Source organism: Sorex araneus, chromosome 2 (genome assembly GCF_027595985.1).
Source record: "Sorex araneus isolate mSorAra2 chromosome 2, mSorAra2.pri, whole genome shotgun sequence".
NCBI classification, from domain to species: Eukaryota; Metazoa; Chordata; class Mammalia; order Eulipotyphla; family Soricidae; genus Sorex; species Sorex araneus.
Window position 1 is genome coordinate 330133719 of NC_073303.1, and position 25049 is coordinate 330158767.

The 25049-nt window shown below is 41.2% G+C and overlaps 1 protein-coding gene across 1 annotated transcript in view; it reads left to right on the plus strand.

The window, feature by feature from the left end:
* LPIN2 (lipin 2) overlaps positions 1 to 25049 on the plus strand; it is an 82712-nt gene that overhangs the window by 46897 nt on the left and 10766 nt on the right. The window contains exons 3-9 of the mRNA XM_055126607.1: positions 4154 to 4249; positions 7115 to 7416; positions 16135 to 16242; positions 16965 to 17088; positions 18716 to 19058; positions 21007 to 21106; positions 23731 to 23918. Of these exons, the coding sequence (XP_054982582.1) occupies positions 4154 to 4249; positions 7115 to 7416; positions 16135 to 16242; positions 16965 to 17088; positions 18716 to 19058; positions 21007 to 21106; positions 23731 to 23918 (1261 nt within the window). The remainder of the gene's footprint in view (positions 1 to 4153; positions 4250 to 7114; positions 7417 to 16134; positions 16243 to 16964; positions 17089 to 18715; positions 19059 to 21006; positions 21107 to 23730; positions 23919 to 25049) is intronic.

Consider the following 25049-nt stretch of genomic DNA (forward strand, 5'->3'; position numbering starts at 1 on the left):
GGGTTCGATTCCCAGCATCCCATATGGTCTCCGGAGCACCACCAGGAGTGATTCCTGAGTGCAAAGCCAGGAGTAACCCCTGAGCATTGCCGGGTGTGACCCGAAAAGAAAAAAAAAATATCTATATGAAGGATGTTATTTTGAGAGTAAAAGGGAAAAAATTAATGTGTTTCACAAATTAGGTATTTCTGCCCCACTCCCAAAATAGCATTGCCTGTCTTTTTCATATCTAGATGTTATGCCATCAGTTTTCCACTGAAGATCCACTTTTCAAGATGGCAGGATTTCTGTGGTTTGACTTCTGTTCAGATTCACTGTTTAGAAACCCACGCCAGTTGCAGTTCATTTGGTGACTTTATTTTCCATTGCAAAGCATTATTATTTAGCCAGAATTCTACTTCCGAATTTTTTTCTTTCTAGTTAACACTAGTGCTTTCAGATTGTATCTTCTTTGGGAGACTTAAGAGCAAACCGCTCATGCTCTGATATAGCCCATTAATTATACCAGGTTCTATGTATTTATAAAACGACAGAAGTTTTTTGAGAGGGTGGTGGTGCAGGACAGGTGGTGTTTTGTTTTTTAATTATGATATCAGTATTTGATTAGTAGATAGACTAATCTCACCAATACTACCATAATTCTTAAATTTAACCTGTAGGCAGATACTTATATATTTGTGTATAATACATACATTCATATGTACATAGTTTGTGTGTGTGTATACATCTAAATACATATAGATGAAAGCATTTCCTCCTGGCTTACTTCCTACTAATTCATCAACCCCAGGGAAAGAGAACTCCTTTCTGCGGAACTATTATTGTTTAGTGACTCATCATTTTGGGTCTCGTATCTTGGAAAATAGTCACCATAGCTGGGAGTTGAATACTTTGATTTACTTAGTTTGTACTTCCACTTCCTAACGTAGAGGATGAATAAATCCAAAAAAAAAACCAGCCATGCAGATAGACATTCTTACTCAGAATTGCATGCTAGAGTATCTATGCTGCAGCCAGTATTTCCCAAAAGTAAATCAGTTCTATTTCAGTAACTTGGTCTTATATGTGAGGAATATTATCCACAGGGTAGGAATTATGACCCTGGAAATGAGTGTTTTTTTTTAGGAACTGTTTTTCTAGAAGTTGTGCATCAAAAAGAGGGCTTTGTTTAAAATAAGCACCTTAGGAAGCACTTACTTAAGCTTTGAAAATAATTTTCATTTGTTGCCTAAAAAGTTAATGGCATATTGTGTTAAATATTCTTGATATTGGTACTGTAGATTTAGTTTTATGGAAGAACCAGACCCCAATTACCGTGCAGGAAATCAAAATAATCATCTTGAGAAATGTCATATTTGATCCTTCTGAATTTGCATCCCAAAGAATTAGTTCTTTTTTTTTCTTCTTCTTCTAGCTATCCTAAAGATCAAAGGATAACCACCAAAGATGACATTTTTGAAGAATAAAGGCTAAGGCTATTTATCACTCAGAGGGGAGTGCAGGCTTTAGTATGTGAGGGTACCAGCTTTAGTTTCAGCTTGTTGAACTCTGACCCCTTGCATCACTTTAGTTAAAAAACATTCTTCCTATGATTATGAAAAAAGCTACTTCATAAATTTTAGATGACTCTAGGTGTTTACTTCACCCTATCTGTTAAAATAGTTTATTTTTCCTTAGCATGGGAATTTGTTGCCATACTTTGTTTTAGAAGAATTTGATTTCATGTTATCCGCCTTTTTTTAAAGCAGTAAATAAGTCACACTAAAATGGCTAGCTGAAAAATGACTGAGAGTAGATGGTTATTATATGGAAGCTGTCTCATGCAGTTCTTTGTGCTGTTTTCAAAATTTTTCTTCATATGAACAGATGAATAACTTGATGGATTGGCTCCTCCTGTGCAGTTCTTTTTCATTCCCTCTCCTACTACCCTTCCTCCTTTTATTGTTGATATTGCCACTGACTGAAGGTTGTACACACATACACATGCATGCACATGCACAAACACATACTTAGTTTTGGCGCTTGCACATTTTCAGCTCCATGCGTCGGGCTGCAGTGCTTGCACCCTGCACTCGGGGTAAGGAAAGTCACAGTACGGTGATTGCCCAGTGTGGGTGGTACTTGCACACCCCTTTAGTTATAGAACTCACTGGGCCCGCACCTCTCTTTGTTGTGCCAGGGATCAGCAGAGCAGATCTGGCAGAATCATACACGGTGCATGTGGACACCAGGGATTTGTGCTCAGGACTACATACTTGCAAGTGCTCTGTGCCACTGCAGTTTTTCTGCATGACCAGTGCTTTCTTTTTTCTGTAAAAGTTTGAAAAGCTGTTAATAATTTTTTAAATATAAGATATGTAAAATTATTCACAGCCTACAGATAGACTATCTTATTTTTAAGTAATATAATTGTACAGTATATACACATAAAAATATATATTTATATGTGATTATATAAACACTCACTTTTCTTTTTTTGGGGGAGGTCACACCCGGTGATGGACAGGAGTTACTCCTGGCTCTGCACTCAGGAATTACTCCTGGCAGTGCTCAAGGGACCATATGGGATGCTGGGAATCGAACCCAGGTCAGCCGTGTGCAAGGCAAATGCCCTACCCGCTATACTATCACTCCAGCCCCCAACATTCACTTTTCAAGGTAGGACAGACCATAAAAAACAGACTTACGGGTCTGGAGCGATAGCACAGCGGGTAGGACGTTTGCCTTGCACGCGGCCGACCCAGGTTCGATTCCCAGCATCCCATATGGTCCCCTCAGCACCGCCAGGGATAATTCCTGAGTGCAGAGCCAGGAGTAACCCCTGTGCAGAGCCAGGTGTGACCCAAAAAGCAAAAAAAAAAAAAAAAAACAGAAAACCAGACTTATTTTTTTCGTTAAGTATTGTCCCCTCAGCTCATCCAGGAGTAAGCCCTGAGGACTTCCAGGTGTGACCCAGAAAATGAAAAATAAATTAAAATGATGGGGATGCTGGATCTGTGCAGGAAATAAGCTTAGTGATCATTGAGAAAAAATAGAATTCTTCGCATATCTTTACAAGTTTTTGTTAAAACTTTATAGTTTTTATTGTCAGTTAAAAACATATGAAAAATAGTAAAATACATTATTAAGTACAACACTGAAAACCAAAGTGTTTTGTTTCTTTCTTAAAGAGTTTGAGCGGCACTTGCATTCTTGATGTATAACGTATAGAGTACACCTCTTTTTCATGTCTCGGCAAATTGACATTTTCCTTTCTGAGTGTGGATCTACTTTTAATGTTTAATCCTCTGAGCATCTAGTGACACAAGTGTCTGACTTCCATTGGTGGGGTGGCTTTGCCTAACACTTCCTCTGTATCTTCTCGACCCTTTGCATCACAACCATCCTCTAACCCACAGCCTCGTTAGCTTCCCTGCCCACGGTTCACTTTTCTTCTCTAACTCAGAAGGTGCTCATGTTGAGTTTTTGTTTCTTTACTATATCTGAATCTTGGTCATGCTCCTTTTCAATGATCCATTTTTACAAATATCACGCATTTTTCCCTGGGAAATGGGGAGGCAGCACCAGTTCATGGTTTGCAGTTCATGACTCAGCTGGCTCACAGATGTGCGTGGACCAGCCTGGCAGATTAGAGAATGTGTTAGGAGTGGGTTGCCGGTCATGAGGGCGGCAGAGATTTCTGTAATGATCTTTGGATGGAAGCATTGGCACAGAGTTTTGGGACGCTTGTAGTCACAGTTTAGCTGGAATTTGTGAACTGTGTCAAGTGAAGCCTGCCTGTGCTGTAACTGAAAATAATTTAATGTGCAAATGTTTGTTGACATTGACATTTCTTATATTTTATGATGTTTAGCAAATTTAAATAATTTAAAAAACTTAGATGTGCTAAAAGTAGGTTAGGACTGGGGTCTGGCTCAGTGATGGAGTGTGTGCCTCCCTGCGGAGAACAGGCCTGCTTACCCAGTTCCTCTCCTGCCCTCCCGTCCAGTCTGTCATGGTGTCTTAGGGGCGGGATGTGGGGCAGGTAGCAGTTTCTCAGGACTCTCCCTCTAGGGAGCATATCGCACTCTGGGCAGGGACCCAAATTTTAGCCCTTAGTTTAGTATGAATGGGAAGCTGCTGGTGTTAAATTAAACTTTATTTCTTCTCCTAGATCGACATAGAAATTAATGGCGACGCAGTGGATCTTCACATGAAATTAGGCGATAATGGGGAAGCTTTTTTTGTGGAGGAGACTGAAGAGGAATATGTAAGTTACAGTACATGGCTTATTCATGCCTGTGCCGTATGTCCCCAAACAAAAGTTTAATTGTACAGATGATTGTTGCTTGTTAGATAGACATTTTAGTCTTAAGTGGAAGTATGAATTTGTTCAAAAAGAGCTGGAGAAACAAAAACGTCTTCAAGCCAGCCCACTTCAGGGACCAAGAACACGAAGAAAGCCTGTGCATGCTGTTTCTGGAAGGGAAGGCATCCCTTTTTTTCTAATGAGTTTCCTTATTTAATGTCTGTTACCGTTTATATCCTGGCTTGGCTACTCTTAGTTCCACCTCCGTCATCAAGTCATATCTCTTCTGGCTGTTTCTATACACATGTGGCCTTTAACCTTGGAAAACATGCTTACCGTTTGGATTAGGGACATTGCTTGCCTAACCTTGGATAGTAATGTGGATCAGTTTATTAGGGCCTCAAGGGATATAAATTAATTGGCCTCTTCCCTGTATAAATAATAGTCTAGTGTTTGACTTCATCCAGCAGGAGCACACTTTGCCCCCCACTGCTGTGACCCCAATGATGGTAAACTAATCTTTTTTTTAAATGGTTTTCAAAGCATCTTTCTACAACAAAAAATAAAATTTCAAATAAAAATTAGCTTCAAGTAAGGATATAGGACAACTATTTCTTATTTTCAAAGACAGACTGACAGACTGAAGTAACACATTCACAAAAGAAAAAACAGCACACATAAAAAATGAGATTGTTTCTTGTTTAGATAGCTTAGACTAAAGGCCAGTGACCCATAATGTGAAGCAATATTGAAACTGCAGCATTACTAAGGGAATCCTTACCAGATCAGTGTTTTTCCTACTATCTTAATTGGTTGTCTTTATATTGTTGTTTGCATGTACCTGGCCTAAGCAAAAAGTTTTTTCTTATTGGAGACAGAGGCAAAAGGCAGAATGAAACAATAAATGAGTGATTAAAGCAAAACATGTTGATGTCTTTTTTTTTTTTTTTGGTTTTTTTTGTTTTGTTTTTTGCTTTTTGGGTCACGCCCAGTGATGCTCAGGGTTACTCCTGGCTTTCACTCAGGAATTACTCCTGGCAGTGCTTGGGGGACCATATGGGATGCCGGGGATCGAACCCGGGTTGGCTGCGTGCAAGTCAAACGCCCTACCTGCTGTGCTATCGCTCCAGCCCATATTGATGTCTTTTTTAAACAATACATAATCTGAAACAGTGATTGAGTTTTATGTAAATAAGTGGATGCAAGAAATGAGAGGACTGAATAGTTACCAGTATCTCAGTGTGGGAAAATATCACCCCTCCCCCTCGGGAGTTGAGTTTAAAAGGGCCACACCTACCTGATTTCTCTCAGACTTTTGTCAAACTATGTCATCAGCATTTCAGATCAGTGATTCTTGATCTGATTTTTGTTCTTATAAGTAGTTGAACCCTTTGTTCTTTCTTGTATTAATAGATTTCAGCTGGTTTCTATTTGCCACACCCTATGATCACGTATTCCTCCCGCCCCCAACTGTTGATAGAAATGATCAGTGGAAACAGAAAAAAGCACCAGTACCAAAACACCTTTCAAGATGTACAAGCAAACTTTGTATAACAAAGGCCCCTGAATTAAAAGGACCTAAAAACAAAGTCTGCTGACTTACCATGTGGTACTTTGAAAGTGCACAGATAATAATAACCCGCCATCATATTTTTTCTGCTGTTACTAGTGTAAACAAATTTTGCTTCAGTAAACAAAACCTCATCAAGATGAAATGTTTATGAAAGCCCAATTCGGAAGTTTAATGTCAACCAATTCTGGGAACCTATTTATATTCATGTGTTCTAAATTATGTCAAATTAATTTAAACCTTTATCATTTACCTTTCATTTCCTCCACGATACACAGATATGAAGCAGATGACTATGAGGTTTATTTCCTAGAACAACAAACTTGATTATTTGATTGCTAAGAGTTTAAGTATTTCTAAATTTGGGACCTTGTGTTTTACTTTGAATTCTTGAAAATGTATCGGGGCTGGAGTGATAGCACAGCGGGTAGGGCGTTTGCCTTGCACGCGGCTGACCCGGGTTCGAATCCCAGCATCCCATATGGTCCCCTGAGCACCGCCAGGGGTGATTCCTGAGTGCTTGAGCCAGGAGTGACCCCTGTGCATCGCCGGGTGTGACCCAAAAAACAAAAAAAAAAAGAAAGAAAATGTATCTTATGTACTTTATGATTTTTAAGATCCAGTAATTTTATGATATAGGCTATTTCTCTTTTAATTGCCTTTTTCCATATTCAAAATAATTTAATAAGCACAGGCAATAGTGGATATTTAGACGATAGTGGGTTCCTCATTCATTTACCTGTCCTGCTCCCCATTGTTGGGGGACGTTCCTGCCTTCTGCATTATCCTGTTCTTACTGTCCATACTGAACCCACGATAGTGGGTTCCTCATTCATTTACCTGTCCTGCTCCCCATTGTTGGGGGACGTTCCTGCCTTCTGCATTATCCTGTTCTTACTGTCCATTAGATTGTTTTATAACAACAGTCCTTGGGATGCTGCCACATTTTGAACTTCCCTTTACAGAGATTTAAGTGATTGCTTTAATTGTAGGTTTTCTGTGTTCTGTGCTACTTGGCTTATTGATTCCTCCAACAAATGTATTCAGGCATATGGGCTAGCACTTCACTTTGCGCCAATTGAAAAGACATATTCAGAGTAGAGCAGTAGTGTCTTCAATTCAGTGAGACCTTCTCATCTTTAGGAACCAAGTGTTTTTCATGCCATTATGAAAATCTAGATATACAATGAATTTATCATTTTGATTTGTGGTCCAGTTTATTATGGGTAACTTTTCTATTTCCTGTTCTCTTTAAGGAAAAACTTCCTGCTTACCTTGCCACTTCACCAATTCCAACTGAAGATCAATTCTTTAAAGATATGGACACACCTTTGGTGAAACCAGGGGGAAGTGAAAGACCATCTCAGAGTTCAGACATCTCTCACAAATTAGAATCGGAGACAGCTTTCACTCCAGGTTCTGTGAAAAAGAAAAAGAGGAGGAGAAAGAAATGCAAACAGGACAGTAAGAAGGAAGACCAGGCCACCTCACCAGCTACAGAAGATGCCGTGGACGTGGAGCTGAGCTCTGATGAAGACAAGGGCACCCCGGCAGCAAGGTAAGCCCCTACAAGTCCGAGAGGCTGTGTGTGTGTGTGGATACCTATGTCGTGCATTCTGCAAGCACAGCCCCGGCTCAGCGAGAGGCTCTCTCTGTAGCTGATCTGCTTTGTGATACTTGAACTTGTTTTTCCATTTCATAGTTCATTTTGGAATCCAACGGGAAAGATAGTTTTCTTTATTCCTTTCTGCAGCTTTACATTTGCCACCAGAGAGATGTCCTACTCTGGTACTGATTTATGTACTACTCAGAGCAGACCGGCATTGTATCTCTTTCTGTCTGATGGGTTTCCATAAGCCAAAGAAATCATAAGCCAAAAGGAACATCAGAATTAGTGACTTGCCTGGGTGAGCAGATGAAACAACCAGGAGTGTTTCCGGCCTGTTGCTCTTGGGTTTGCTGTCTTACCCCCATTACCAAGAACTTTAGAGTTGTCTTGAGCTTATGACCAAAAAATTTTAGGAAGTTGAAGAGGAAAGGAAGGAAGTTTGGCTGTTTCTCTCCCGTCTGCCCCCCCCGCCCCCCACTTTAAAGAGAATTTTTGCATGCTGGGAAAGGGGGGATGGCACCAAGTGGTTTGTGCTCAGATGTACGAAGGCTCGTGCCAAAGCATTCTCCCTCCAATGCTCAGCCAGCCAGCCAGGCAGCTCAATGAGCAGGCCAATAGACAGGGTGCTGCTGAGACCCCTGAGTGAAGGAGATGTCCCTTGCCGTGCTTGGCGACCTCCAGGGCTGTACTCCGCAGTGCTCATTGAAGCATGCAGTGCTGGGGATCAAATCGGGATCAGCTGTATGCAAGCTGATGTATTAACTTACTGTATTGCTGTACTGTCTCTCTGGCCTGTAAATGTGAGCTCTACATCACTGCTGATCAATTTAGTCATGCTTATCAATTAAAGTGATAAGCACTTGATCGCTGTTTATCAATTTATTTTAACTGTTATTCAATGTTTATTGATGCTCTTCAGAAATGTTTCTCAAACTAATTGTCAAAGGCAAATAAATACTCTTGAAGCTATTTTTTTTTCCTCTTAGAAAATAAGAAGTACATTTTTAGCAATTTTGTGATAGTGGTGTTTCTCAGAATCTTTTTTTAAAATACAAACTCAAAGTTACAAACAGGAAAGGCTGCAGGTGGAATTCAGCAGCTGAGAACTTACCTTGCATGTGTGAGGCCCTGGATTTGGGCCCAACACCAGGAAAAAAGGCAAAGGCTACCAATGGGCTGGATGAGTCGCAGCTAATGGGCATGTGTCTTGCATGGAGACTTTGGGCTCAAGCCACCATGTGGCTCCAGATCATTGGGTACCGCTCGGTGGAGCCCTGGCGGCCATCAAGCACAACCAGGTACAAGCACCCCCAGGAATGGTACCAGGTCCCTGAGTGACTACTACCACTACCTTTGAATTTTTACCACTACCATATGACCACATGCGTGCGCGCGCGCGCACGCGCGCACGCACACACACACACACACACACAGACTGATCATGTGTCATAATGTTAAAAACTGAGCAGATAAGGCCTTCCTCTAACTGACCACACACGTGTGTGTGTGTACACACGAGAGAGAGAGGGGAGGAGGGAGGGAGGGAGGGAGGGAGGGAGGGAGGGAGGGGGAGAGAGAGAAAGAGAGAGAGAGAGAGAAAGAGAGAGAGAGAGAGAGAGAGAGAGAGAGAGAGAGAGAGAGAGAGAGAGAGAGAGAGAGAGAGAGAGAGAGAGAGAGACCATATGTAATAATGTTAAAAACTGAGCAGGTAAGACCTTCCTCTAACTGACCAACCAGCTAAACTCAGTTCCACTCATACAACAAGGCTCCCATCCGCGTTCTAAGTGCGCAGGAGCTGCCGCCAACACCCAGGTGATAAACAGTCCAAATACGAAGAAACCCCTGCTGATTCCATTTCATTCTTCAGAATATATGCCAGTTTTCAAGTGACATATATTCTGCCCAGGAATTAAAATTACACTGGAGTAGAATTAGTGGAGTTTTTGTTTGTTTTTGAAAATTTAAGATTTGTATTTTAAAAAATTAAAATTAATCGGGGCTGGAGCGATAGCACAGCGGGTAGGGCGTTTGCCTTGCACGCGGCCGACCCGAGTTCAAATCCCAGCATCCCATATGGTCCCCTGAGCACCGCCAGGAGTAATTCCTGAGTGCAGAGCCAGGAGTAACACCTGTGCATCGCCAGGTGTGACCCAAAAAGCAAAAAAAAAAAAAAAAAAAAAATTAAAATTAATCTTCCTTCTCTTCTACATGAGATCTCTGACACTGAAGGATCATGTGTGTGTGGCCATTCTCTTTCTTGGTTGGATGAGAAGCTGCTGCCCACAGATGACCATGAATTTCCAAACTGTTTTTGTTCTGGGTTTTGTTTTGGTTTGTTTGTTTGTTTGTTTGTTTGTTTGTTTGTTTGACACATCCAGCCTTGCTCTGGAGACCTTTCCCGGTATGATATTCAATAGCCATTCCTGGCAGTGCACAGGGACCATGTGGTACCGAGGGTCTAAGCTCAGCTTTCGTGTTTGTGAGATTCTTTCTCACTCCTCCCACACTTGAATATGTTCTAAACCAGAACTCCTGTGTACCAGGCATGTAGACCTGGTGCCAGACCCTTTGAGTTGTGGTGGAGGAAGGTAGATGATGGCCCTCGTGTCTGCTTTCCTCCCAGGTAGGTGTGCCAAAGCAAGCTCGTGCCCTACCTCATGGGAAAACTAATGCAACTAAAGTTCTCTTCATCATGAAAAAGACGGGGAATGATTTCTTCTTTAGTGCCAGTAACCGGATGTATACCAAGTAATAACTGCCTGGTATGTGTTTCATTTCTCAGGCTTTTTATTTCAAATAACCAGGCAGTCTGCAGAGATCGTATGGTGCCTGCCTTGCACATGGCTGACCTGGGTTTACTCCCTGGCTTCCTATATGATCCCCAAGCCCGCCAGGAGTGATCCCAGGATAAAGCCAGGAGAAAGCTCTGAGCACTGCTGGGTATGATCCAAAAACCAAGTAAAATAACCCAGCAAAGTTGCTAGTATATTGTACTAAGGCATGGTTTAATAATCCCTTATAGAGCAAAATTTCTCTTTTTCTGAAATTTGAGTTATAAATCTCATAACAGAGTCCTACATTGGTAGTAATTCTTAACATAATGTTTTCCTAACCACCTTTTTTTGCTCAGCTTTCATGTTTGTGACGTTCTTTCTCACTCCTCCCACACTTGAGTATGTTATTTTGATTTCAGTTCTGAGAGGGTGAAGGATTCTAGAGCTGAACAATTAAAGCCAGAGTCAATAGTGAAAATCTCTGCCTTGGTCGCCAGAGTTCAATGTAAACTATACTTACAAAATCTAAACTCCTGAAGAAATTTGACTAATTTTTGTAAGTATCAAATTATTAACCAAGAAGGACTTAATTATAAATGATTTAAATACTGGCTGGAGAAATAGTATAGCAGGTAAGGCACTTGCTCATGCAGCCAACCTAGTTTCGATCCCAGGCACCCCATATGGTCCCCTAAGCCTGCCAGGTGTGATTCCTGAGCACAGAGCCAAAGCCAACACCCCACCCTTGAAAAAAAAAAAAAAGGTGGACCAAAAAAAAAAATTAACGATTTAAATACTACGTAATTGTTTTCCAAAGTTTTTTTTAACTAATTTTTTTCTTAAATACCATAATTTTTTCCTAGAAAAAAAATTCTCACCATCATTTTCTCTTGCTTTCTTAGAGGGTTATTTATCTTTTCAGTTCATAGACAGTTCTTTGAGATCTCCCATTATTAGATTTCATTGCTGTTATGAAAGTGTAAATGATTCCTTTAGAAGGTTTAGCCAGGTTTAATGAAATGTGGACAGGAAATATGAAGAAAAACTTGAAATACAGTTATCCGAATTTTATTTTGATTAGCACTATACTGCTCCCTAAAGTGTCTTAATTTCTACAGATACTTTTGCAAACTAAAATCTTCTCATATCTGCTAGAAAGCACTAAAGTAACACTTTTGCATGCAAGGCTTTATTGATATGTCTTTAGTCACAGGAAAGCAAAGTTCAGAATACCCAAACAACTTAGGGAAATTTCAACATTGACTAAAACATTTCTAAAATATATGCAAGTCATCTGCTTGATGTATAAGAAACATTATTCTGAAGGAATTTTGTAAATAAGTGTTGAATTAATGCTTTGCAGAAATAGCTTATATATACCGTACTTTTCTAAAGGATTTTGAGAAAGAACTACGTCAGTCAGATCTTCTGTATTATTGACTTGGTTGACAGAAATAATTGTCAACTTCTGTTTCTAAGCCAGAGCCTGGCAAACAGGCATGTCTGAACACATGAAAACTGTGATTTTGCATAATTTTTAGAATCTTGAGTTATTCACTCTTAAGTTGTCAGTGAATCATATGATGCCCTTACAGGAACACTTTCCTGAAATTTCCTTAAAATAAGACCCAACCAAGAGAAGTTAGAACATAGACGTCAGTGGTAAAGCCCTTTCCTCGAATGTGTGAGGCCCTGGATGTGATCCCCAACACCACAAAAACAAAAAAAGAAAAGAAAAGACAGCAATTAGGACTGAAAGAGACAAAGCACAACAATTGTGATAATCACCAACCTTTAAAAGATCAAAGATAGATGGGGGCTGGAGTGACTTACAGCAGGTGGAGCGCTTGCCTGGTACACGGCTGACTTGGGTTTGATCCCTGGCATGCAGTATAGTCCCCATGCATGATCCCTAAGAACAGAGCCAAAAGTAAGTCCTGAGCACAGTGGCTTCAAAACCAAAACATAAATATATATATAAGAAGAAAGTAAAAGAAGATGGGGCCTGTTGTTGTTGTGATTGTGAACAATAGTCTCTTGGAAAATCAGGACCATCATTTTGTCATGAACTAGTTTTAGCAAGGTCCCTCCCTTTCAACATTGGATTGTAAAACAATTTGGGGGAAGATATTTAAGGTCAGTGACACACTGAAAAATTTAAGAAGAAGGTCAGTTGCCTTTGTGCTTGTGAGATCGAGATATGACATGGAATTGTATGATCTGTACCAACAAGTATATTTGGTTTTTTCCTCTTTGGGCTTACTCCTGGCTCAGTGTTCCAGGATCACTCCTGAAGGGGACCATATGGGATACTAGATTGGCTGCATGCAACGCAAATGCCCCACCCGCTGTACTATCATTCCTTCCCCATCCCCCGAGTTTCTTACTCTCCTTGGCCCTCACCATTGAGGAGAGAAAATCTGTTTCCAGAGAAAATACCTAGAACAGGCTTTTAATTTATTTTGGTTAAAAGTGCTCTGTTTAAACTCTTTACTCCTTGGGACCCCAACCCCCCCCCCCCGCCGCCTTAGCCGATTTATCACTTACTTAGATTATTTTAGAATTCAGGGGTCACGTTTAAAACCTGTATATGAGTTTATAATTCATCACAACCACCACCAAAAGGCTACTCATTCCTCCACCTCCCCATTCTCTTTCTCTCTGTAGATTCCACTGAGGCTACTAGTTTGTTGTTTCTTGCCTTTTTGTTTCAGTTACTCACATTGTGAGTAAACAACTTGTAATTGACTTTATTCCTTTGCTTATCATGATGTATCCAACCCGTGGTGTTGTCTCCAAGCACCTCTGTAATGTTGAGGTCCAGAAGTGTGTTACCTAGATTTTCTTCTCTGTATTTTATGATTTCAAGTCTCATGACTTTAATTGGAGTTGATTTTTGTATATGGCGTTAAATAGTGATCTTCTTTCTTTCTTTTTTAGCATGTGGTCATCCAATTTTCCCAGCATCTTTTGTTCAAGAACTTTTCCTATTTTCATTGTTACAGACAGAAATCTAGTCTATGACTAAGCAACCAAGTCTCTATATGTGGAGACTATTTCTGGGCACTCGGCTTTGTTCCATTGGTATATGCCTGTTTTTATTCCAGCCCTGTGCGGTTCAATTCCAGTTGCTTTGTAATATAGTGTGAAACAGTGTTTCCATTTTTCTTTCATCTCACAATTGCTTTGACTCCAGGGTTTTCTGTAGTCCCATATAAACTTTATAATTATTTTATTTCCTTGAAGATCCATGGGGTGGGGGAGGGTACACAAAGAGATAGTACAGGGCTTGTCTTGCATGAGACCGTCCCTGGTTCAGTTCCTAGGACTACGTATGGTCCCCTAAGCACCACCAGGAATGATCCCTGAACATAAAGCCAAGCACTACGAGCAGCTGGTATGGCCCAACACCCCATTCCACCCAAGCTTCAAAAAAGATGAAGAAAAAGGCATTGGTATTTTGATGTTTATAAACATATGTTTGGTAAGTTTAACCAAAGCCATTGGTTAAACTTGTAGATTGCTTTCAGTAAGATGGCTATTTACAAATGTGTATTTTTCCAACTCCTAAACACAAGAGTTACATGTGTTTCGGTTTGAAGATCAAATCTGATGGTGCTCAGGGGTCACTTCCAGCAGTGCCTAAGTGAACCTGTCCTATGGAATTAAAACTAGGGCTCCTGCATGCAGAGCATAAACTTCTGCCCTTTAAGGCATCTTTGTGGTCCTAAAGAATATCTGCTTGTAAAGAATTTTATTGATAATAGAATAAAATTAATGGGACTCCTTGAATGAGGCAGATGAAAGAATTATTCCTTAAAGCTACTGCCAGTTTGGAAGAAACTCTTTGGAAACTACACAGGCTTTGTGTAAACTGTACATACTAAGTCGTTCTGCTGATGAACTTTCAACTAGAATATAGTCTGGAAGCTTTGTCGTCTTTCCAGAGGATGGGTGGATATATATGTGCATATTTATTTAAACGTTTAATCTAGGGGTTAGTGTTTTTTCAGAAGGAGGTGGTTTTCCAGATTGCACAGTGCTATACAATTGAACACAGATATACGACGCATGGTGGCAAAGGAAACACTGTAGGTAGCTAGATCCAACAGAAATGGAAGATGGATCCTGCACCATCAGGAAGGCATCTCTATTTCTAATTCCCCAAAACAGACTTGCTAGCAAGTTGTATGTGCATCCTAAGATTTCTCACCCCTGATTTTTGTCATCCAGAAGCTGCATACTTCATCTGATCAGAACTGCCCACTAGAGAATTCTCTCTGTTCTCCATGACATAGAGCTTCACGGAGAGGCTCTGCGTCTGCCTTTCCTCCCAGTTATTTCTGATACTGCCACAGAAAAATAGTGCAAGTTTCCATCCTGTTCATTATGAGTTATCTTAATGGGACCTTAAGAACATGTCCTGTAGCCAAGGCACACTGAAATTTGCTGATTAATAGTGTGCTAAAGTTGAGAATCAGTGGACCCTTAGTAGAGTTAGTGATCTTCAGTCAAGTAGTTAGCATTTCCATTCATCTCTGCTGCCAATAAAATGCATTAAAATTTCCTCTAATACATCCTGTATACATAACCCCAGATACTTATATGGATTATATGAGTGATGTGTTCTTTTTCTACTATTTGTCTGGTTTCTATAAAATACTTTTATAGGACAGTTCTTTATACTTTTCGGATTTTTTCTTTTATACTTTATTTCATACTTTTGTTGTTTTCAACATAATTCACCGCAAAGATCTCACATGGACTCTAAACTAGTTAGTAGGACAAGTGATAAATTTCCAACTAAGCTGAAAAATGAGGGTATGGCGGGGGTAGGGCATGTGCTTTGCACATGTCTCACCCAGGTTCCATCCCTGAGCCTCACCAGGAATGATCCTGAGCTCAGAGCCAAGAGTAAGCCTGAGCACTGCCAGGGAACCTCCAAACACTGAACAAAAAGTCCCACAGAGCTTCTAAGGGATATTTTCAAGGTTATTTGGTAAGTTAATTAGCTAAAAATTCAAGAAAATCAAAGGGTAAATTTATTAAGACTTCACTAACATTTCAGCTTTCTATAATTCTATAGATTTCTATAATTTCTATAAATTTGATTTTTTTTTTTAAATTTTGGCACCATGATTCTAACAGCAGGCTCATGCATACAGCTGCACAGTATCCTAGTATCCGCAGATACCTGCTGGCCTCCTCCGTGTCTCAGTGCCACTCCCCACCTCCACCACAGTCCCCACTGTAGCAAGCTCAGTCCTGTAGGCCAGTTCTCAGGCCACATACAAATTTTCAAAGTATTTCTCATACCGTCTTGCTCACATCTCCACCTCACATTGATGTTAAGTAAAGAGAACATTGTCAGCTAATGCTTGACCCAGACAAAGAAAGGAGTTCTGGGATTTCCAACTTTCCAGAGTATTTTTGAGCCATGGTTCTCGTCAACTGAGAGTCTTCGGTTTTCTGTAGTGCTCCTGATAGTATAGGGAAAAGACAACGTACTTCAAACCCATCTATTCACTAGCGTTTTCAGTTTGAACAAGGTATGAAATTCCTTGGACCTTGATTACCTAATATCTAAAAGGGCATAGTCCTATTTCAGATGTATAAGGATTAAATGAATATATATAAAGTCTTCATTTTCTAGCCTTTGAATCGGTTATTAAAATTTCCTTATTACACTCCTGTCTTTTCTGTCCTTTCACCCCTTTTAAGTCATGATTGCAGTAGTGTTTGGTGGGGGGCTTCACTGAATTTCCCCCTTCTTTTTCATATTTTCCTTTGTAAAGGATTTGTTAATCATTTGACCATCTTCATTTGTATTATTTAGGCATTGGTCAATTTGGGGATATTTTAAAATTATTTCTGCATTTTTTTCCTTTTGCAGAGGATCTTCAAATGCTTCCTTAAAGGAAGAAGAATATAAGGAACCTTTGCTGTTCCATTCTGGGGATCACTACCCCTTATCTGATGGAGACTGGTCCTCTTTAGACAGGTGAGTAGTTTCCAAATTACTCTATCTCTGATATTTTTATAGAGATACCTTTATCTATTGGATAGAAGAAAGATATTTCCCATGTCATCATATAGCACTTTTAACTTAACTGAATAATACTTTTAAACTGCATGTGGACTTTTTCTTTCTGTAATTATTAAACTTGGTTCTTATATTATGTTGGTCAAGGTGGATTTGTGTACATCAGCTTAGAATTTGGCCCTTCATATTTTTCATTTTTATTATGTAATTGTAGTAATATTGCTAAACCTTTTGACAGGCTTTTTTGTTCCACATTCAAATCCAATTTCATGTATTAAACTAATTTCACACATTTTTTTCTTGACATTCTCTTGTTTCTTATGAGAATCAAATGGGATGAAGTTTGTAATTCATTTAGAGAGAACCCTGTAAGTCTTCAATAGATAGTTTTAGGGTTTTTTTTATTATTACTCAGGTAAAAGATGGGGACTTGGGGGGGGGTTGTTTGTTTGTTTTTGTTTTGGGGCCACACCTAGCATTGCTTAGCCTGGCGATGCTCAGGGGACCATATGGAGTGTTGGGGATCAAGCCCATCAGCCATGTGCAAGTGCGAGGCACGCACCCTACCCACTGGACTATCATTGCTTAAGCCCCAGAAAACCATTTTTTAAGTCTGTGGAGCTCAGCAAGGCTTTGGTTCCTGACTTGGAGTCACCACGTTTCTCTGTCCTGTGTTGCAGTGCCTATTCCCCTGTGCCCTGCCCTAAAAGCGATTCCGAGCTAGAAGTGAAACCCGGCGAGAGTCTGCTCAGATCAGAGTCGCACATGGAATGGACTTGGGGAGGTTTCCCGGAGTCCACCAAGGTACCGTGAGTCACTGTCCTGTGATGTGTCTGTGAACAGTGAGCAGCTTTGGACGGGAAAGCACTCGCTCCCTGGAGCACAGTGAGTGCATGCAGGAGGCAGGGCTGCACCCGCTCTGCCCTGCGTGACCCAATCATCAAGAATGAAGTGGGCAGTTGCTGAGCAAGTGCCTGTGAAGATAAATGATGATAGTGCCCTCTTGTGGTCATAGAATAAATCCAACTCTAACATCTAAAATCTTTTTTACACTGTTTACAACTAAATTACAGCATATTTTATGTGCGGGTCTATTTAGTAAATAATGTTGATTGCTAATTACTAATATTTTAATATGGAAATATGCTTTCCTTTTGGTAACTAAAATTTCCACATTGGAATTTGAAACAGGAGATTGATTATAAATCAATATATAAAACATATAAGATATAAATCAATATATACATTTTTTTGCTACCTTATGATGAAAGAAGAAATCACGATCAAGAAATCCCGTTGATCGTCGAGTGGCTCGAGCGGTCTCAGTAACCTCTACATTCGTCCTATCCCTGAGATTTTAGAAGCCTCTAAAGGCTTCAGGGTCAGGGGAATGAGATTCAGCTGGTTACTGGCTTTGGCATATAGATACACCATGGGGAGCTTGCAAGGCTGTCCCATGTGGGCAGGAAGTTTTCAGTAGCTTTCGAGTTTCTCCCAGAGTGAAAAGTAGGTTATAAGATATCTGGGAGCTTGCTTTTAAGTCTCTGGATGTTGGCCATTGATGGGATTACACGCACCTGGGTTCCTCTGCCGGTACCTTCATGTGTGAGGCCTGTCCAAACGTGTGGAGAGGGGCCTCCAGCATGACTGTGGCTAGGTTCCGGTGGTCTTCGGCCGCCGGGAGCTCTACTCGGGGCAGGGAGGGAAGCTGGAGCCCATCCCCTCCGAGGGGACTCGGGGAAGACAGCCAGGTGTGCGGGCAAGAGACTCAAGAAATAATTTGAACATTTATGTTTTCCTTTCAGTTTCTGAAAATTGTCATAGTTATTCATTCCTCTCCAGTGTTTAACTCTTCATAGTAGTCAGTATTTAACAAAAAAATTTTTAACAAAGTATCTAACAAATTTTTTCACTTCTTAAATATTTTACATTTAGAAGAATATATTTAATGAGTTCATGGATACGTTAATAATGATTACATTTAGCAGCATTCAGATTAAAAATAGAATATAACAAACAACTTTACAAGTTGGGGTTTTTAAAAAATTTATTTGGGGGGAGGATTTGGGCCATACGATGCTCTTACTCATAGCTCTGTGTTTAGGGATCACTTCTGGTGGGGTTCAGGCAACCATATAGAATGTTAGAGATCAGACGCGGTTGGCCACATGCAAGGCAAGCATCTAAACTGCTGGGCTCTTTCTCTAGCCCCAAAGGTTTGATTTCTATGGCCAGAGCAATAGTACAACAAGTAGGGCATTTGCCTTGCACAGGGTCTCCCCCGGCACGCCCTCTAGTCTCCCGAGCATGGCTAGGAGTAATTCCTGAGCACAGAGCCAGGAATAACCCCTGAGCATTGCCGGGTGTGGCCCAAAGAGAAAAAAAGAAAGAAAGAAAAGTCTGATTTTTAAATTCCTCAACCTTTTTCTAGGTCAGCAAAAGAGAGAAACCTGATCATCATCCTAGGACAGCTACAATTACACCATCGGAAAATACCCATTTTCGGGTAATTCCCCCTGAAGACAACCTCATAAATGAAGTTGAAGATCGTTTCATGGAAGAAACCATCTGTACCATAGTGAAACCCAAACCCAGAGCCCTGTGTAAGCAGATGAGTGATGCGGCTCCTGCTGCAGACCCACTCGAATGCCCCTTGGAAGCGCCTCTGATTTCATCTATGTTAGATGTGGACAACTTGCCCGCCCCAGCCCTCGTGGAAGCACCCTCGGACTCCAAACCAGCAGCTAAAGTAGATTCGCCATCTAAGAAGAAAGGTAACCACCTCATTCATGCCTTTGCATGTTTAAACTTAGACAGTGAGTTCTTGGGTCTCATTCATGTGCTGTGTGGGGGCTGTTCTTGGTCTTTGTGGTCCAAGCACAGTTGGGCTTGGTGTCCCCACTGAGAGCAAATGTGTCTGCTTTTACTCTGTCGGCTGCCATTGTTTGTGTATATTTTGGAATAGAAAAAATTTATGGTTTTGCCACACTTGGCAGTGCTCAGGGCTTACACATTTGCTATCTGATCACGGGCCGTGGCCTTTCTATTTATGGAAGCAAAATTTTACCTACTAATACTCATTGTCATATATAGTCAATTGGCTTCTTTTTTAAAACATTTTTTAATTAAATCATCATGAGATACACAGTTACAAAGTTGTTCATGATTGGGTTTCAGTCATACAATGTTCCAACACCCATCCCTTCACCAGTGTACATTTCCCAACACCATTGTCCCCAGTTTCCCTCCCCTGAACCCCAGCAGGCAATTTTCTTCTCTCTCTCTCTTTCTCCCCCCCTTTGCCCTCTGTCTCCTCTTTCTTCTCCCCTCCCCACCCACCTCTTGGCATTATGGTTTGTACTATAGGTCTGAAAGGTTACCATGTTTACCTACTTTCAGCACTCAGTTCTTGTTCAGAGTGATCATTTCCAACTATCCTTCTTGTAGTGGTTCCTTTTCTATCCTAACTTGTGACAAGCTTCCAACCATGGACCAGTCCTCCTGGCCGTTGTTTCTACTACCTGGGTATTAATTTCATATTGTGTTTTTTTATATCCCATAAACGAGTGTAGTCATTCTATATCTGCCCCCCTCTCCCTGACTCATTTCACTCAGCATGATACTCTCCATGCCCATCCACTTATAGGCTTGCTTCAGTTTTAAAAATGCAACCACCAGGAGCACGCTATAGCTCAAGGGCTGGAATATATGCTTTGCATGAAGAAGTTCTGGGTTTGATCTCCAGCACTGCATGGTCCCCCAAGCACCACCCAAGTGTAGTGCCCCCACAAATATAAGTTAAAAGAATCCTAATACCAAGGATTTTATACATGTTTGCTACCAGCATAGACCTCCAGGCTCCCTCAGAAATAATATATTTTTTTTAAAGAATTGATTGCCAGGGTGCTATCACCAAGCTTGGTCCTCTGACTATGGTGGCTCTCTGCTCTTGTGAGGTGGTACCCAGGCCCCATACATACACAGCTTACGGCAGCAGGCCTCAAAGCCACACCACCTCTCCTCTCTGTCTTTTTCCTTCCATTTCTGTGGTACTGACCAAGTATCAATTGGCATGCATGCTGTCTCACTTTCTGGGTGTATCTAATAGGTTTTTTGAGAAATAGGAATCTGTTTCCGTAAATTTGAAGATAATGTCTTGTAAATCTGGTGCATGTTTTACATATTTTTGACACATTTCTCTCTCACATGAGGTCATGTGCTCATTAACCACAGTGCAGTGATGTCCACTGGAGTGGGTGCAGACTTAGATGCTTGATTAAATTTAGGTTAAGTGTTTTTTATCTCTTAAAGATGACTTTGTTGGTATTGGGTATTTAATATTGCATCACATTAATATCCCACTATTTGCGATGGTAATGTAAAACCAGTTAGAGTATTAACTGCTAGATTTATTCCTTGTTCAGGTTTTGTCATTTTACAGTCAGAAGGGAATGCCCAGCAACACCTCAGCACACAACACTTTTCAAATAATAATTGCAGTGTTAGAATATTGCTAAATTTCCCATTGTTTGACATGGATAATGAACTGAACACAAGTGAAAGCATTGTTACCTTTAAAACTAAAACCCAAAGCAAAAGGAAAAAATGTAATTAATTAGTAAAACCCAGTTTGAATCATGATCTGTTTTATTGTTTTGCAAACCTTTCTTTTCCTATGAGTTGTAAGCAAAGAGTAGTTAAATTTTTGTCTGATTTTTACAGGTGTCCATAAAAGAAGCCAACACCAGGGACCTGATGATATTTATCTAGATGACTTAAAAGCTCTAGAACCTGAAGTAGCAGCACTCTATTTCCCTAAAAGGTAGTTATATCTTCCTTGTATATTTAGTTAACTCTGAAATATGCAAGCTAATTCTTGGGCCAAACATCTTTGATTAAAAAAAGGACTAGGAACATGGTGTCCTTTGACTAAACTGGATAATCACTTATTGTTTTAAAAAATGCCAGAATTATGCATATGTTGTTTTGACTTCATTGATTAGAAACTACTAAATTTGCCACAGTCTTTATAAAAACTATTTATTCTCATGCAAAGAGCTAGACTAGTTAAGTCTGCATAAGGGATACCAGAGGATATGTCCTGTAGCAGTTATTGCAGTCATTAATGCCTGTGCAGTGTGCTTGCAGAATTTTGTCAGCATTTGTTGTCAGATATTGTTTTTAAAGTTTCGTTGGGAAGCACTCTGAGGCAACATCCCCAGCAGGACTCTGTGACCGGGAAGCGACCCCCGGTGATGCTGATGGGGAGCAAACAGTGTCAGAGCATGCAGCTGAGCTTTGCATTGCATCACTGTTGTGGAATTGTGCCCTGCGGAGTCTGTGTATCCTCCAAGTAGTTAAAGGTTGCATTGGTTAGAATAAATTGTTAATAAAGCTTATTAACAGCTTAAAAAAAAAACCTATATTATATATAATGCTATATCTTGTATTTTAAAATTGCCAAGAGTATATCTTTAAAAATTTTCATTTCAAGGGGTCTGATTAGGTACTGGAGCTAATTTTGTCAGAGTAATTTTGTACGCAATGTACAGTGGGTAGGGTGTTTGCTTTGCGTACAGCAGACCCAGGTTGGATCCTTGGCACCCCATAAGGTCACTCAAGCCTTGCTAGGAGAATCCCTGAGCATAGGCAGATGTGGGTTCAAAACAAAAAAAAAGGGGGAGGGGGTAGAGGAGTCTGATTATCCAGGGGCCAGCCTTACTCATCCATACCAATGTGAGAAGTTTTACCTCTTTACATTGTCCTTGGCTTGTTCATCATTTCTAATGAGGAGAATATTATTGGCTCAATTAATCTCAGTATTGGAGTGCAGGGGTGTACATTGCTATAAAAAGAAAAAAATTCAAAAAACCTGACCTTTCTTGGCGCAAATGCAAAATACAGTTCTGAAACTCTTTTCTGTGTGCCATAGCTGTACTCTGCTGCCACCTACTGCTCTAACTGGAGTTAGAATTCAACTGAACCAACTTCATGGGGTCACAAACATTACTAAATACACTGGCTGCTTTCATAAAGTAATTTGAAATTCTAGAAAAAGAGGTCTTGAAATTCTAGAAAAAGAGGTTTTTTGGCCTACTGCCCCCTTTTCAAAAAAAAAATAGTAAGACTCCTAGAAAATTCCCTCTCTAGTTGAACAGAGAATGCACCCCCATCGCACTTAAAACCATTGCCGCCCCACTGGACTGCTCCAGTCCCGAGTCCTGCTCTCCAGGAGGGGTGGCCAGCATCCTCTGGTGTGCTCGATCGGTTTTACAGAGTGCTGTTTATTGGGTGTGAGGACCGAGGGACTTTCAGTGCCTTTTGAAGAGGTCGGGTGATATTGTTTGGTTTTGGGTGGGGGGAGGGGCGGTGGTCTCACACAGCTTAGGAGGCCCAGAGCCTGTCCCATTGCTTTTCTGCCAGCCAAACCCCTGGTCAAGGCACAGGCTGTGCCTGACTGAAGGGGACTGTGTGGCTCTGGGGGCTGAACCATGTTGGCTGCACTCCAGGCATGCACTGCACTGTCTTCCAACCCTGTACTTTTTGTTTCTGTTGCAAAGTTGTGTCATTTAAAAAAAAAAAAAAAAAAAGGATGACCTTCTATGCTTTAGCAACTCAAACCAAGAACACTGACATGCCTCATCTTCTGTCTAGTGTACGCTAGTGCACCAACAACTGTTGTAAGTACTTCCCTTTCATCTCCTGGTGCAGTGCTCTTCCTGGAGAGGCATGTAACCACCTTAGAATCTTCTCTTTAGTCCTGTGACATAACAGGTGGATTTAGAAATGCCTTGTTTTTAAAGCATGATGTAGCCTTAAACTATAGTTATTTTTTTTATACGATGTGTATAGTATAGCTTTTTTTTTCCTAAGAAGTTAGTAATTTCCAAATACCACACTTTTCTTCACTACCCTAGTTTGGGGTTTTCTTTTGCAGGGGGTTGGAGGATAACTCCCAAGCAAACTGCTCAGGATGCCCAGGGCCCCCTCAGGATGCTCCTTGTCTGTCAGATGGGCAGGACTGCAATTGAGTGCTGAGGCTGTGCAGGGCTGGGGTCTCAGACCACCCCTGCAGTGCAGTTACTGGGATGGTGGGGCTGGGCATCAGATTGGCATCAGCCACACGCATGGCATACATCCTAATCCCCTTACTGCCTTCCAACCCCATGCGCTTCTCCAATTAAAGTCACAGAGGCCATAGTTGAAATGTTTATGTAATTGTGAACACACTGTTGTGATTTTTTATGACATGAATGTGTTCACAGCTCATTTCTCAGTCTTGCTGTTGGCTTTTGTGCAAGTCCTTTATGATCCATTTTTAAACACTAAGAAAGATTGTGTGCTAGGAAGTTGCACACACTGTTTCAAGGTGGCTGAGCTCTCTGTAGAGCGGAGACACAAGAAGTGATGACAAGACAAATCTTTTCTCCCTCCTCCTCCCTGCAGTGAATCCGACCCTGGCTCCAGGCAGTGGCCCGAGTCGGACACATTCTCTGGCTCCCAGTCCCCACAGTCTGTGGGTAGTGCCGCAGCTGACAGTGGCACCGAGTGCCTCTCAGATTCCGCCATGGACTTGCCGGATGTCACCCTCTCCCTCTGCGGGGGCCTCAGTGAGAATGGAGAAATCTCTAAAGGTAACTGACACTCACCAGCTGTGGCCTGGCTGAAACCTCCTGCTGGCCCTCAGGCCCTGCATTCTAGCGACCTTGTGCAGGTGGCAGCTCCAGGTCCATGAACGCTGGCCCCTCATCAGGCGCCAGGAGGCTCCCATTTCCTGGCAGGCTGCCCTGTGGCCCATATTTGGATTTGGGCAGTGTTGATTTCCCATCTGTATAGTCATTGGAATATTTGTGAGACTGGGGTCAGGATGCCCTCCTCGACAGAACTGGGCCTTGGCCATGAGGGCAAGGCTGAGTGTAGGAACTTGGTTGTCCCGGAGTTCCTGATCACGTTGGCTGAAAGTGGAAGGAACTGCTACTCTCTGTTTTGGATTTGAGGGTTGGCCTAGAAGACTCAAGAATCAAATTGCTCAAGAACAAGGGGGTAGTGGAGGCAGGGGTAGGGGTTCATTACATAACACATACGCCCTTTGTGTGGGCTAACATTATGTGTGTGTGTGTCCCAAGGTTCTCTGCCTTTTTTACATTCCCTTCTCAGTGAAACTCACTATTATGTCTCGGTTCGTCTGCTGGTTCCAGTATAATTTTCTACTATGGGAAGACTTTTTCTCTTTTTCCTCATAACCAGCATCTTTTTTTCCCCTTTCCTTTTCTTGCCCTCAGCAGTGAGATGGGCAGGGTCCCTCATCCCTGGTTTTTCCTTTTCGCATCACAAGATGCTCATTATTCCTCTTTCTTCTCCCTGTCTTATTTCTTTTTGACTTTCTGCAAGAAATTGTTATGGTCAGGGTCTCTTTACAGGGACAAAATTAAGTAGGTTATATTCTTCTAATTTTCCTGTGTCCTCAAAAAAAAAATGACGAGGAATGGAAAAAATGCAATGTATATAAAATACAAAATTTGCACTTAATTCTTTCAGTAAAAGATAACAGATAACAGTCTGGTATAAATTGTTCTGGAGGAGTCAGAAATACTGCTTGTGAGGGCAAGTCAGAGTAGTAAAGATTACCTCGAGGTCTGGGTCTGCAGATCTAGGAAGAGACTCCAGAAGCACATGCAGATTCTGCTTCTTCTGTAAGAACTCGGAGTTTATTACTCGAGACCCTGAACTCAACGTGTGTTTTTCCAAGCAGTTGTCAAGTTCTC